This window comes from Hipposideros armiger, unplaced genomic scaffold (genome assembly GCF_001890085.2).
Source record: "Hipposideros armiger isolate ML-2016 unplaced genomic scaffold, ASM189008v1 scaffold_14, whole genome shotgun sequence".
NCBI classification, from domain to species: Eukaryota; Metazoa; Chordata; class Mammalia; order Chiroptera; family Hipposideridae; genus Hipposideros; species Hipposideros armiger.
In genome coordinates this window covers 2,970,988-2,986,888 of record NW_017731364.1, presented here as the reverse complement: position 1 = coordinate 2,986,888, position 15,901 = coordinate 2,970,988, and the positions used below count along the sequence as shown (strand labels likewise).

Here is a 15,901-nt window from a genome sequence, read left to right as displayed (position 1 = left end):
TCATAGTAGTATGGATACAGGGTAATTTTTTTTTAATACATGGCTTTTACTGCATCTTTAAAATATCACAAATGAGTCTGAGGAATCACCTGATATCTTGGTGTTTCTGTAGCTGGAAAACTTAGATCTTAGTCATCAGCCTGCTGAACTGTTCCTTTTTCAGAAACAGAGACACCATCCAAAATTTTTCTGACATCCTTGTTTTTAACTGTTGTGGCTTGTTAAATCAAAGCAGCTGAATTTGATACAAGTTCAATATCATTTCCTTCAAGAATTAACTCATCGTTCTGGGCTTGAATAAGCCCAGAACAAGCAACACCTGACCTCATGCCAACCCTGCAGATGTATTTTCCACCCAAGAGATTTCAGATTTCAAATTTCAACAGGAGAACCATTCTCCTGAATAACGACGTTGATGGGGAAGTGAGCACACACAGACCTCATCTTGTAAAGGAAGCCCAATGTGACACCCTTGACCGTGTTCTGTACGTGACTACAGAGAATGCAAACAGGAGCCAGTTCCTTTCTATTTCCCCATCATTGTCAACCCAGGGCCTCTTCTTTTTCTTTCTAAGGAGACTGAGTTCTACACTGATGTGATCGAAGGCCCTCCGCAGGGTGCCCCTGGGGCCCTTCATGGTAACTGCGCGTCCCTTCAGAGTGATGTCCACGCTTTCTGGAATGTCCACAGTCTGACTGCTGAGAATGGTCTCATCACATCAGATGCAGCAAAGTCAGGGTAATTTTTAAAACATCCTTTTGTGTAACTTTCTGTATTGCAGGATTTCTTTTTAAATGATGGATATGTTATCTTTTTTACACACAAAATTTTTTTAATAAAGAAAAAAATCACATCTATTAGGTAAATGTGTTTGTTATACACAATTTATATTCTAAAGAATTATCAAAATTTATGACCTTAAAAAATTCTTCACAAAAACATAAAGGAGAAATTTACCCATCTCATAAGAACAGAAAACATACCAAGTGTATTATTTCCATTGTAACATGGATGGCAAACTACACACGACACATTTACCCTGCTTCCCATTTCAGAAAACCAGGCAGTGGAAAGAGGCCAGATGGTGTCCAGTCAGAGGCCACAGCCTGGAGGGCCAGGCACGAGAGGACTTACACATATGCATATCATGCTGCCCAAGATTTACTTCTTAAAACTACTTAGAACTTGTCTGTCAAGTCGCATTTCGCCCCCTTAGTGTCTGCTTCACTGCTGTAAGTCCCACCTGCATAGGTGCTCGGTTTTGTGTTCTCCCTTTTTGCAGTCTGCAATCTGTTACAGCAGTGCTTCCAACCTTAACTGCACACTGGAATCACGTGGGAAGCTTTAAACCATACTGATGACTGGGTCACAGCCACTGAGACTTTAATTGATCTGGGGTGCAGTCTGCGTGCTGGGATTTTTCAAAGCTTCCCAGGTGACTCCAATGTGCAGCCAAGGTTGGGAACTACTATATCATAACCTTCTTCGACCTTTTCCAGCTTTTTCTGTATCCCTAAGGGTTTTCCTTCAGTTCCTCATGCTCACTTTCATCCATGGGGAATAGATGATAAATGATGACACATCCACAATATTACTACACAGAATACAGAAAATCTCAGTCCAAAGAGAACAAGGACATCTAGTATTCACACACCTACGCTTTGCAGCACAGCCAAATCTAAGTCTATATAAAGCCTTTTGTGAGAACCAGAAGGGCAGGCAAACCTCAGAATAACTTTGGGAGTCTTATACACCTGGGAACACTAAACAGTGATTAAACTCCAGTTGGATTGAACTAAGGTGGCTGAGGGAGCACTGGACATATTATAGAATTCCTCGTTTCAGACCAGAACAGACTTTAAATGCCTAAGCAGTCATTCTCCTACCTCTCTTTGCTGCTGGTTCAAATTCTGTGAATTTCTCTGGCAAAGGGCGATTGTCTCTGTCACGGTATCTTCAAGATCCTTCAACGAGGGATCCTCTTTGGTGTCTAGATTCAGAAAAATTGTTAACATCACTTAAGTATATATTAATGAGAACTTTAAAGCATCTGTAAAAAATTTAAAAATTTCCTCTGTATACGCTTGTTTTTCTATGACATAATCATCTATAAGACCTGATACCAACATTTTGTAGATTAAAAACCAGATGATTCTGAGCAATAGTTTTCCATATCAATGTTTAACATTCATAGGACATATAAAGTACATCAAACTTAGCATTTTAATATGCTTTAGCTATGGAAAATTCCCAATCATCTGTTTGTGAATTAGTAGAGAGATTATCTTTCACCTTTCTTCACCATTTCTTCCTCTAATTCTTTTTTTTTTTTTAAAGATTTTTATTGGGTAATTGGGGGGATGGGAACAGTGATGGGGAATTGGGGGAAGGGGAACAGACAAGTTGCTGTCGTTTTGTTCTTCAATCTAGTTGTGGAGGACGCTGCTTCACTGGCCCAAGTTGTCACCATCATTGCGCTCTTCCCTGGCGAGGCAGATCAGTCGCCGGCTTCTGGACGGCCGCTCACTGCGGCTGCTGGCCGCTCACGCTGGCTGCTGGCTACATATAGTAGCCCATGGCAACCCACTGCCACAGGGGCTGCAGCCTACGCCGTCGCCAGCGACTCACGGCAGCCCAGCTCCAGGTTGAGCTGTTGTTCAGCCTCTTAGCTGTAGAGGGCAGTGTCACTGGCCCTCATATGTGGGATCCGAACCGGGGCTCTCTGGCATCCCAAGCGAGTTCTTAACCATCGCGCCACTCGGCCGGCCCTCTTCCTCTAATTCTTAAATGTGGGTATTCCTCCAAGATACTACTTTAGGTCCTTTTCTTTTTTCAGGAATTTCAACCACTCTTGTGGTTTTAATTTTCACATCTTTGCAAATAACTTTCATGCACACCTCCAGCCCTTTTTCTTTTCAAAATCTGCAGGATGAATTTTCAACGAACTCTAAGACATTTATCTCTACATGGATATCCTGCAATCACCTTGAACTTTACATATGCAAAACCCAACCCATTTTTCTCACTTCAAATCTGCTTTTCCCCCTGCAATTCCAAACTAAATTAATGGAACCATCATCTTTAAGTCAACTAGTTTATAAATCTTCATCACGTTTGATGCTTCTCTCTCATTCACCCACACCTTCAATTTTGTTACCCACACAGCCAATTTTGTTAATTCTACTTCCATACTCTCATATGCCCACTACTTTTACTCTGTGAGGCTCTGCATCGCTTCATTTGCCCTAAACTTTTGACTTCTAAATCTTGCCTCCCTCATTCCCTTTGTGCTGTCACTAAAGTTTTCTTAAGCACAAATCCAAACACATCAGTCCCATCCACAAAAACCATCAAATACTTCTAATTTTTAAAAATAGACTGTAAGTAAACCTCTGACCCTAAGTGAACATAGTAAACACTCTGGCTCAGCTTCTCACACCAGGTTTTCTATCACCAGGTTATTTCTTACTCCCTGAGGTTATGGCCAGGCACGTTCCTCAGCCTAGAAGGCCCTCTCCTTGCTTTCTGCCTATCAAACTCCTATTCTTCATTCCAATCTTAATTACTTCAAAGGTCATGTCTTCCACAAAAGTATCTTTGATTCATTAGCTATAAATTGTTCCCTACTTTTTCCACAATCCTTGCCACTTGTAATGCACCTCTTTTATAATACTTGATTCTACCTATACTAGAAGTTTTTGTTCACATATCTGTCTCCTTCACAAGACTGTAGTTCTTTGGGTGAGAACTGTATTTTAGCCATCTGTGTAAATACCCATAGGAACTAGCAGAGTGTATTGCAACCAGCAAATCCTCCAAAATTCTTGAGCATACTGTCAAAATTGAATCTGAAAGTAGATGGTAGACATGAGTCTACTACTGAGAAATTTATCTTCATGGGAATTCAAAGAACTGTCTTCTCTGACATATCACCTGCAAATCACGGTAGTGCTTTGGGGAAACATTCTTCTTACTTTTCCCTCAATCTTTCATGTAATCTCTGCAAAAGATATTCTCATAACACTAAACTGAAAAAGAATAATGTCATAAATGCAACAAACCTAACATGGTCAAATTGACTGAACATGTACTGACAGTACAAAAATACAAAAATAGTAATTAAATGTTTAGTTGGATTAAATATGGAAAAGTTACCAAGTGTTAACTGAGGTTCCAAAAATAATCTACAGAGAATTAGGGTACTGGTGTTTAGGGGAATGTGTAAGCCAAGGGGTCCAAGAAATGTGCTGGTGAGTTAAAAAAGCAGAACAATCTAAAAATCTCCTATCAAGTGATTCTCTAAACTTTGGGAGGGCTATTTTGAAAATGTCAAGTAATAGGAAAACAAATAATCCAATTCAAAAGTGGACAAAGGACTAAAACAGACATTTCTCCAAAGAAGATATACAAATGTACTAAAGTGATATACTAAATATCACTACTCATTAATTAAGGAAATGCTAATCAAAACCACAATGAGATACCACCTCACACCCATTAGGATGGCTACTATCAAGAAAACAGAAAATAACAATTGTTGATGAGGATGTGGAGAAATTGAAACTTGTGTGCATTGCTGGTGGAAATGTAAAATGATATAGTGCTACAGAAAACAATATGGTGGTTCCTCAAAAAATTAAAAATAGAATTACCATTTAATCCAGCAATCCTACTTCTGGTATATAACCAGAAGAACTAAAAGCAGGGACTTGAAAAGATATTTGCACACCCATGTTCATAGCAGCATTATTCACAATAGTCAAAAGTAGAAGCAACTCAAGTGTCCACTGATCAATAAATGAATACAAAATATGGTGTATATATAAAATGGAATATTATTCAGACTTTAAAAGGAATGGAATTATGACATGTGCTATAACATGGATAAATCTTGAAGACAGCATGTTAAATGTAATAAGCTAGATCCAGAAGGACAAATACTGTATGATCCATTTATATGAAATACTTAGAGTAATCAAATTCAAAGGTCAGATAGTAGAGTGGTGGTTGCTAGGGGTTGAGTGGAGAGGACGAAATGGGGAGCAACTGTCTAAAGGATATAGAGTTTGGATTGTCACTTTTTGAGGGGTGAAAAGGATAACTATTGCCTTGTTTTGTACACCTGAAACTAATAATAAAAATAAAACAATATAAAATAAAGGGTATAGAGTTTGAGTTTGGGAAGTTGAAAAAATTCTGGGGATGGATGGTGGTGATGATTGCACAACAGTGTGAATGTACTTAATGTCACTTAACTGTACACTTAAAAATGGTTAAAATGGTGAATTTCATGTTAGCATATTTTACCAAAATGTTACAAAATAAAGTTTTTAAATATAAAAAAATATAGTGGAAATTATATATCTATCTGTGACAATGCCACTCAAGATTCTAAACTGTCAGGTTTTATGTTTTGTGCTAAAATTATATAATTTCAGTACAGAAACACTGGTTACCACTCACTGATTAGAAGCTCTGATTTGCTGTTTCTGAGCACTTTATAGTAATTTTTAAGACATTATTTATGCACCTCAATTACAACCAAAACGTAAGTAGAGAAATATAACCCCCAAAAAAATCAATACCAGTGAAGAGTGCCTAATTTTCTGTACATTGAACTCCACTGACAATTAGCATCGCAAAGCCACACGGTTTATACGATCTCCTATTATGAGCCCTTGAAAATGAGCTAAAATTGGAATCAATGTTAAAGTGGATAAACAGTAATTATGCAGATCAAAGTAATTATTACTTAATAAATGCAGTTTATTAGACAACATCTTTAACAACATGGAGTTGATGGAAAAAGAAATTGTAAATTACACTCAAGAACTTACTTTCATCCTGATGGGTTATCTCTTGAAGTTTGCTTTGTAGTCTCTAGGAGGAAAAGAGAACACTAATTTCTAATCCACCAAATATCTGAATTAACATATTTAATTGGAAAACTCAGGAAACAACAAGGTTATTAAGAATGATTTGTTATTCAGAAGAGAATTCTTGTGTCTATAGAAAGCATAGTATCAAGGATCACTTAGTCTGCCCACTTCTGCTTCTGTTGTACCACCCACATGGTCACCACTGACATTCTTTAGGCACAGTATTGAGGATTAATTTATCCATGCTTTGGGGAAGGGGATAAAATTCACACTGGGTTATGAGAAAAAGGGGTGAGTGGGAATAAAAGCGGACATTATGAGACTACCCCATAGCGTGGGGCACAGCTTTGAGTGTGACATCGCCTAAATATGCAGTCGTAGTGTCCACTGCTCTACTGATTCCTAGACCCTTAGATCCCCTTAACTGACATTCCAAAGGCTTCTTAACATACACAGAAGCTGACTTTAATATATCCCTTCTACCCAAAATCTTCTTTTTTTGAGATTCCTTATAGGCTAATGTTAAGTGAAAAATCATAGAATTGTCATTAACTACTCCCTCTCATTCATGCCATATTGTACTTAAATGATCATTAAGTTCTCAAATTCACATCCTCTTGTCTCCATCACTGCCACACCCAGCTCAGGCCCTCACTGTTTCACACCTGTACTACTGCAACCGCCTCCCACGTGCTCTCTGCCTCCAGTTTACCTCCCCCTTGTCTACACACCCCCATCCTCCTATAGTCACCAGAGCAGTCTTTCTGAAACAAACATCACATCAGTTCCCTGCTTAAAAACCTTTATTTGATCCTGTGTGAAAACAGAATCAGTCCTAATTCTTTAGCATGTCCCACAAAGTCTTTCTGAATCTGGGCCTCGCCTCTGTTTCTAGCCTGACCTGCCTACGAGTATACTCGTACCCGGATGGCTGAGCGCTAGCAAAGCTGCTGGCTCCTCTCCTAGCAGTTCATGTTTCTTTGTAGCCCCACGCCTTTACAGATGATAATCTTATTCCCTGCGAGGATCTCATGATTCTTTCCCCTCTATCCATGCCAGGAATACCTTTTCTTATCCCTTAAAAATAGGTTCATGGTAACTTCAACAAACAAATTGCAAGGAAAAAGAGAAGTAGGGATAATTTAGAAATTAAAAGGGGTTAAGAGCTTATACAAAGCCTCTATGGAATATCCTTCCTCGCCTGTTTTAGAATTATATGGCTAGAAAACACCAAGAGCCAATATGGAACGCTTTTTGATATACATAAGACATCTGTAATCTATTCCTAGTTAGATGAATAATTTAAAAACTGATATAATACTTCACACCCATTAAAATGACTACTATTAAGAAAGCAGAAAATAAGGGTTGGTGGGGATGTGGAAAAACTGAAACCCTTGTGCACCGCTGGTGGGAATGTAAAATGATACAGCTACTATGGAAAAAGGTATGGCAGTTCCTCAAAAATTAAAAATAGAATCACCATTTAATCCAGCAACCCCACTTCTGGATATATACCCAGAAGAATTGTAAGCAGGAACTCAAAAAGATATTTGTATACCCATGTTCATAGTAGCATTATTCACAATAGTCGAAAGGTGGAAGCAACCCAAGTGTCCATCGATGAATGAATGGATAAACAAAATGTGGTACATACATAAAATGAAATATTTAGCCTTAAAAAAATGAAATTCTGACACATGCTACAACACGGATAAATCTTGAAGACATGATACTAAGTGTGATAGACATAAAAGGACAAATACTGTATGACTCCACTTACATGAGGCACCTAGGGTAATCAAATTCAGAGTCTAAAAGCAGTATGGTGATTTCCAGGGGCTGGGGTGAGGGAAGAATGGTGAGTAATTGTTTAATGGGTTTGGGAAGTGGAAAAATTTCTGAAGATGGATGGTGGTGATGGTTGCACAGCAATGTAAATATACTTAATGCCACCAAAATGGTAAACTTCGTCTTACATATATTTTACAATTAAAAGAATGGAAACTTTTTTTTCAAAAAGTGATAGAACACCAACAGTCAGTGAGAACGTGAAGCAACCAAAACACTCATACATTATTGGTGAGGTGTAAAATGCTACAACCATTTTGGAAAGAGGTCTGATAATTTCTTATAAAGCTAAACCTATACCTATTCTATGGCCTGGCAATTCACTCCTTGGCATTGACTCTAGGGAAATGAAAACATCTGTGTGTAAGAGTGATCATAGCAGCTTTATTCACAAGGGCCAAAAGCTAGAAATAGTCCAGGTGTCAATCAACAGAAAAATAGATAAACTGTGGTATATTCATACAATTAAATACTACTCAGCAATAAAAGAAACAAACTACTGCTACATGCAATAACAGAGATAAATCTCAAAAACATGCTCAATGCAAGAAGAATTACGTAAGAGTACCTACTGAATGATTCCATTAATATGAACAAATAGAACAGGCAAAACTAATCCATGGTGGAAAAAAAAATCAGAAGATCTTTTTGGGAGAATGGGGATGGGGACTGACTGGGAAGGAGCATGAGGGAACTTTCTGGGGTGAAGGTAACGTTCTCTACTTGTTAGGGACTAGGGTTACCTGTGTATGCATTTGTGAAAACTCATCAAATGGTACATTTAACACACATTTTGTTGTACGTAAATATTACCTTAAAAAGGGACCACAAAGAAATACTGAACTCTAGTCAATTACATGCATGATAAAAAACATTTAGAGGTAAAATGTACTATTGTCTCCAATTTACTTTGAAACATAAAAAATTAAGGTGGATTAATGAAAACTTATACAATGTTATATGTCAATTATATCTCAAAAAGAGATAGATTGATGAATGGAGGGATAGATAGAAACATGACAGAGCAAATCAAGTAAAATATTACCTTTAGCATTATTAAGAAGGCATCATGAATATTTCCTTTCTTTTCTAACAGATGGGCAGTGACTTCATGAAGTTGATACCTTTGGGCAATCTAGGAAAGAAGATAAAGGATTTTGTTCACAAATCTTGTTTGTGAAGAAGGAAGATCCTATTAAGGATGGGAAAAAACCAACATGATAATAATGAATTCATAGCTTAGTAGTATGCTGCTTTACAGTATAATATGCAAATATTTGACTTTCTAGTCTTATAATGGCCCATTTGGGATTCTAACTGGACCAGGTACATTCATTTTTTTTTCATTTATTTATTTTTAAAATCGTTACACACCTGAATAAGGTATATCTGTTGGAGAAAATGTAACATGCATACATAAATAGTAATACTATAAATCAGAAACTGATCAGTGTAATTATATACACAGAATATTTAGAACAAAACGACAATGAAAACACTAAATATCAACTTGTGAGCTCTTATTAAAAATTAATAAAGTTTCTAATGAGTCAAAAAGAAATACCAATTAAGCTTAGATAAAAGAAAATAAGTACAGAAAATAATGCCATAGAAGGAAACAATAGAGAAATAATACAGAGGTTTAACAAATCCCAAATTAGTCTTTGAAAAGACAAAGTAGAATAAAACTTTCTTACAAGTGAAAAAAAATAGAGCGGCACAAATAACATATTAACAGGTTAACAGATCAAAGGATAAAAATGTGATCATCTCAATAAATGCAGAAAAAGTATTTGATAAAATACAGCACCCATTCTTGACAAAAACAGAAACAATACAAAAACACTCTTACCCAAACTGATAATGGATCTTTGTTAACTTAATAAAAATTATCCATCAAAATCCAATATACTATAAGCACCTTATTCAATGTAAAATGTTAGACACATTCCCTTTTAAATCATAAACAAGAGTGCACACTATTACTGTTTCTATTCAAAATATACTAGAGCTCCGAGACATCTGATAAGAGAAAGAAAAAACTGTACAAGATTAGAAAGAAAAAAACCCCAACTACCATTATTCATAGAAAATATTATTTTATTTAAAAAAATCTAAAAACTATTGAATGAAAAAAGAATTCAGCCTGGTTGCCAGATACAAAACAATGTACAAAAATTAATAACATACAGCAGCAATAATCAATAAAAAAGTCATTTCAATAAATGTCCTCTCAATGCTAACAAAAGTGTAAGTACCTAGGAACAAATTTAAGTAACTATGTGCAAGAATCTTATGTAGAGCTGGCCAAGTGGCTCTGTTGGTTAAGAGCGCAATCTCTGAGCAACAGGGTCACCGATTCAATTCTCACATGGGCCAGTGAGCTGCGCCCAAGCTGAGCTGCCAACAGGTGGCAGCATGGCTAAGTGGTTAGAGCATGCCCTCCTAACAACAAGGTTGCCAGTTCGACTCCCACAGGGGATGGTGGGCTATGCTCACCAGCAACTAAGATTGAACACAGCACCTTGAGTTGAGTGGCCGCGAGCTGCCAAAGGGCTGCTGGATGGTGACTGAACTTGGAGCTGAGCTAGCTGCGCCCTCCACAACTAAGACAGAAGGACAACAACTTGGCTGTTCCCCTTCCCCAATTCCCCAATGAAATCTTAAAAAAAAAAAAAATCTTATGTAAAATATTATATAAAGTTATAAAACCTCACCAAAGAGCATAAAAGGCATTTTAAAAAGATGACCATGTTCCTGAATGTGAAGACAATACCATAAAGATGTCAATCCTCCCTAAATTAATCAATAAATTCAATGTATTTTTTTCATCAAAATCACAGAAGAATATAGGTTTTTTTAAAGGAACCTGACAATGTGATTCCTAAATTGGTGTGAAATAATAAGAGATTGAGAGTAGCCAAAGAATTTTAAAGAAAAATAATGAGGAGGGAAGACTCTTCTTTCAAATAATAAGCCTTATTGTAAAGCTATATTAATTAAAATATGTGGCATGGGTAAAGGAAAAGACGAATAACTGAAGGAACAGAACAGAATCCACAAACAGATCCATGTACATTTGGGAGTTTGGTGTACGGCAGTATGGTATTATAAATCAGTGAGGAAAGGACAATAAAATGCCACATGGACCATTAGCCATCCATATGGGAAAAATATACAAATCCCTCTCTTGATCTGTTTACAGAAATAAATTCCAGATGGATTAAAAGCCTAAATGTATGAAGCTGAACTATAAAATTCATATAAGAGGATATCTTTATGCCATCAAAGTTGGAAAGGAACTAAGACTCACGTACAAAAAATTAAACCTTGAAGGAAAAGACTGATAAATTAAAATAGAGGCCACTAAAAAACAAGTTAAAAGACAAGCTCTATGAGATTGGAAGAGGCACCTCCAACATATAAAATCAGCAAGGAATTAGAAACCCAGAAATTAGAAAGAACTTCTAGAAATCAGTAAGAGAAAAGCAAAAACTCAATGGGAAAATGGGCAAAGGATGTGAGCAGATAAATCAGAGAAAAGAAAATCCAAAGGCTCATTAAACATATGGAAAGATATTCAATGTCATGGGTAATCAATCATACCTAACACACTGGCAAAAATTAAGAAGTCTAAAAATATTAAGAATCGGAGGCGGCTGGTTGGCTCAGGTGGTTAGAGCACAGTGCGCATAACACCAAGGTTGCCGGTTCGATCCCCACATGGGCCACTGAGTTGCACCCTCCACAACCAGATTGAAACAACTATTTGACTTGGAGCTGATGGGTCCTGGAAGAACACACTCTTCCCCAATAAAGTTTAATAAATAAATAGCAATAAAAATATTAGGAATCAGCAAGGATGTGAAAAAACAACAAATAACAAACACTGATGATGAGAATATAAAAAGAGGAAATCAGCCTAGCAAAATCAGTAGACTTAAGCTACTATAAGGTCTAAATAATTCTACTTCCAGGTGTACTACTTAGAGACACCTCATGTCTAATGTAGCATTGTTTATAATGGCAAAAGACTGGAAACAATCTGAATGTCTATGAATAGGGAAATATATAAACTGTGGCATATTCATTCACTAGATCATTATATGACCATTAAAATGAATGAACTCAAGCTAAATGCATAAAAATTGATTAAAAAATTTAATGAAAAAAACAATTTTCTATAGTATATGTATTATATACCATTAAAACAAAATATAAAATCATGTAAAGCTGTATCTTGTATTTTATAGGTAAATAAAAATAGGAAAAATAAAAAAACATGGATGGGAATTATAAACTTCCCATCTTCAGGTTGGTGATGACCTCAGGGGAGAGAAGGGGACATGGCAGACAAAGAGTGCTTTATTTCTACAACAAAAAAATAAACAACAAAACAACAAAGATCTGGAGCCAATATGGCAAAATGTTAACATCCATAAAATTGGCTTGGTGGATATATATGTATTTGACATTCTGCACATTTCTATATATTTGAAATACTTCAAAATTAAAAAAATTTTAAGTGTATGGGAAGTTCAGCAGGTAGATGAAGAAAATACAGGTTACTGTTTCATGAGTATTGATAGTAAAGGGAAGGAGATATAATGGTAGCTTAAAAACAAATTTCAGTTTATTCTTTGTATCTATGAATCTATTTGTTTTGTTTGCTTATTTTGTTCTTTAGATTCCACATATAACTGAGATCATGTTATTTGTCTTTCTTAGTCTGACTTATTTCACCTAGCATAATATCCTGTGTCCAACCATGTTGTTGCAAATGATAAGATTTCTTTTTTTTTTTTATAGCAGAGTAATGTTCCATTGTATAAATGTACCACAATTTATCCAATCGTCTATTGATGGGGGTTTGGGTTGTTTCCATATCTTGGTTATTGTTAATAGCGCTGCAGTGAACATAGGGGTACATATATCTGGGGAGCGGGTGAGAAAGGTGAAGGGATTAAGAAGTACATATTGGTAGTTACAAAATAGTCACGGAAATGTAAAGTATGGGGAACATAGTCAATAATACCATAAAAACTATGTATAGTGTCAGATGAGTACTAAACTTATCGGGATCACTTCATAAATTACATAAATGTCTGACCAATGTGCTGTACACCTGAAACTAATATAAAATAATATTGAATGTCAATTATAAAAAAAAATGGGGATATAAAGTATAGCATAGGGAATACAGTCAATAATATTGTAATAACTATGTACAGTGTCAGATGGGTAATAGACTTATTGGGGTTATCACTCTGTGAGGTATATAAATGTCTTATCACTATGTTGTTTGGTACACCTGAAACTAATTAAAAAAGAGAGAAAAACGTAAAAAAATTTTTTAAACAGGACAGATCCTAGCCTCTTACAGTAGTTTAGAAAAGTGTGTATGTGTATATGTGTATGTATTCATTTTCATTTGGAAATAGGAGAAAACAAGAGAATCAAGGCAATGACTGTGCTAAGCCCACTGCATTGCCCTTCAGCCTATTAGGTCTTATTGCCTAAGAGGACTATGTAATCATCAGTGCCCGCAAACAAGAGCTTTTTTCTCTTTTTAATATTTTTACTGGATTCCTTTTTCTACAGTTATTGTGTTGGCTTTAATGTCTGTGAAGCTTGAGTAATAACAATGATGGACATGTGCTGTTTCTGGCTTTACTGGAGCAGAGAAGCAGTTTATTATCACAGCACCAAAGAGCATGCACTATGGAGTCAGACTATCTGGGTTCAATCTCAGGTGCTACCACTTACTACTGTAAGTGTATGAACTTCAGCAAGTAATTGAATATGTGAGTCTCCGTCTGCTCATTCGTAAAATGGTGAATGATTAGGAAAAGTATACTCTTGTGTTCTCCACATTATTGGCCTTACCTGGATAGTTTCTTCTAGGCGGTAGCCCTCAAGGACTTGCAACGTCTCTATAACTTGGTTTGGGCTGAACTGACACAACAACTCAATGAACTGCTCTGTAACGCAGGGAGAAATTTGCAGCAATTCTTGATTTACATGAATACCTTCCCTAAAAACATAAAAGGCAATAGAGTAGCATTATTTAATCACACCTATAATTAAGGCTACAGGTAAAAAGTATGTTATCTTAAAACCAAGACTACCTTTGCTCAGGTAAAATCATGAATTAAAAGTCTCGCTGCTATTCAGATTATTAGGGTGAACTGCATATCACATCGGAGGCATTCTAAACTACAATACTGCTCAGTTTACACTGAACAATTAAGGAAATGATATTTAGTGGAGGCTCTTCTAAATCATACCAAAAGTTGTACTTTTGCTCTAAAAGAAACAGATGACCCAAGTTTAAACAATTTGATTTATGAGTGTGTGCGCACACACACCATCTTCCAGTCTCAACAACTGTCTGTACTATGCTTACCTCATAGTACCAATCACACCATGTTGTAATTATTTCTTTAATTATTTGTCTTCTCTAAAAGACTATAAACTCTGTGAGGGTAGGCACAGGGATCTTCTCACTAATGAATTGTCGAAGACTACAACAGTGTGCTTTTACTGAGCATGGACTTATTATGTGCTAAGACTGTGCTAATTTTGGTAGCCATTCAAGTTAACAGAGGATATATGGCAAAGCAGGTAGCTCAGAGAAGACTAGCAGAAAGAGCTTCGAGAAATGAATACAACAAGCTGTATTTATGTGCAAGACTGATAAGCAACAGTCAGAAATGGATGTAAATTCATTAATGTTACGGTTTAGTTATTAAAGTTTTGATTATGTTGCTGTTGCCTGATCAGTTCCCAGCAGACACATTATTTCCCTCACAAATGAATGCATCAAAATCTGTTCATTTGGGTGATTTGCTTGGTTTGATGCATGTTCACATCTTCAGCACTTATAAAGGGTTTTGCCAATAAATGTCTGGAAGGAATTAAATACTGTGATTCATTGGCAGATGCTTATGTCTAATCTTAATTTACTCCATAGTCTTGCATTTGTAAAACATATTAACAGAAGTATGATATAGAAAAAATATTAACACCATCTACAATACGGCATAAACATCTGAAAAGCACACTGGCTAACCTAAATGTTAAAAACCATTGGTTAGCATTCCCTTTTTTACCTAATAGTGTTCTACTGAGACACAATGTTGACGCTACATAGAGAACTATCATCTCTCTGGGTTTACCATGTGCGTCTTCTATTTTTCATGTAGAACTTTCTGACAGAATTTATTCCTAGCTACGTCTGACTTTGTTGCCCTAGTCCTTGTAATTTTCATCCCTCTCTTCTATATTTGGCTCCCTCAGTTTGAAGGCAATCTGATGTATTATTTCCAGTCAGTTCAATTCAATTCAATGTACATTTACTGAGTATCTGTTATGTGCCAGTACTATGCTAATACTGGGGAAACAAGAATGACCGCAACACAGTCTATCCTCTCAGAGTGCACAGACACTTACTAGATAATTTTCAAGCTATGCAATAAGAACTTTAAAGTGGAGATCTACATGGAGAATAGCCAGTCACATAACAAACTCCTGCATTAAAGGCAGTTGTAAAATACAAAAAAAAAAAAAAAAAGAGAGAGAGAAAGAAAACTTGATCTTTGGTTTTACAGCCAATTTGAGGAGATACTGAATTAGCCAATCAGGAAGTACTGAAAACCCCAAGCAGCAGAACTTACTGAGTTCATCCCAACCTCTGGTCAGGACTGAGTGTCACAGAGATTTCCCAAATTTGGGAAGGTGTCTAAATATAATTCCTCCTTCTGTAACTGAAGTCTTTTACTAGTAAAAGTAGGAGTGCTATTTATCACCATTTATAGACTACAGCAAGTCCTCACTTATAAGAAAAGCGGTCTTGCCTGAAACAATCCTCTCCTTTGCTAATAACTTTCTTGTCCTGCCCAGTTTGTGCCAATAAAAACCTTCCATTTTGTGCAACTTCATGGAACACCTCTCCATTTACTAGATGGGATGCCATGTGATTCAATAAAGTCAATAAGATCTTCTCAGGTGAATTTTTGTTCTTTAACAGGGCAAAGAATATCGTATGTATGTATATACACGTCTCATTTCACCTTTCAGTCTCAAACCTCTCATGTATGTAGGGTCTCTGACACGCTCACATATGTGGGATTCTTGTATGTACATATATAATTAAATTTGGTTATTTTCT

General features: G+C 36.3%; 1 protein-coding gene across 3 annotated transcripts in view; it reads right to left on the bottom strand.

Moving 5' to 3' along the window:
• VPS8 (VPS8 subunit of CORVET complex) overlaps positions 1-15,901 on the bottom strand; it is a 255,460-nt gene that overhangs the window by 73,472 nt on the left and 166,087 nt on the right. For all 3 annotated transcript variants that reach the window (XM_019668968.1, XM_019668980.1, XM_019668973.1), the window contains 4 exons: positions 13,618-13,765; positions 8,777-8,866; positions 5,839-5,881; positions 1,888-1,991 (listed from right to left, as the gene is read on the bottom strand). In XM_019668968.1, coding sequence (XP_019524513.1) covers positions 1,888-1,991; positions 5,839-5,881; positions 8,777-8,866; positions 13,618-13,765 — 385 coding nt within the window. The remainder of the gene's footprint in view (positions 1-1,887; positions 1,992-5,838; positions 5,882-8,776; positions 8,867-13,617; positions 13,766-15,901) is intronic.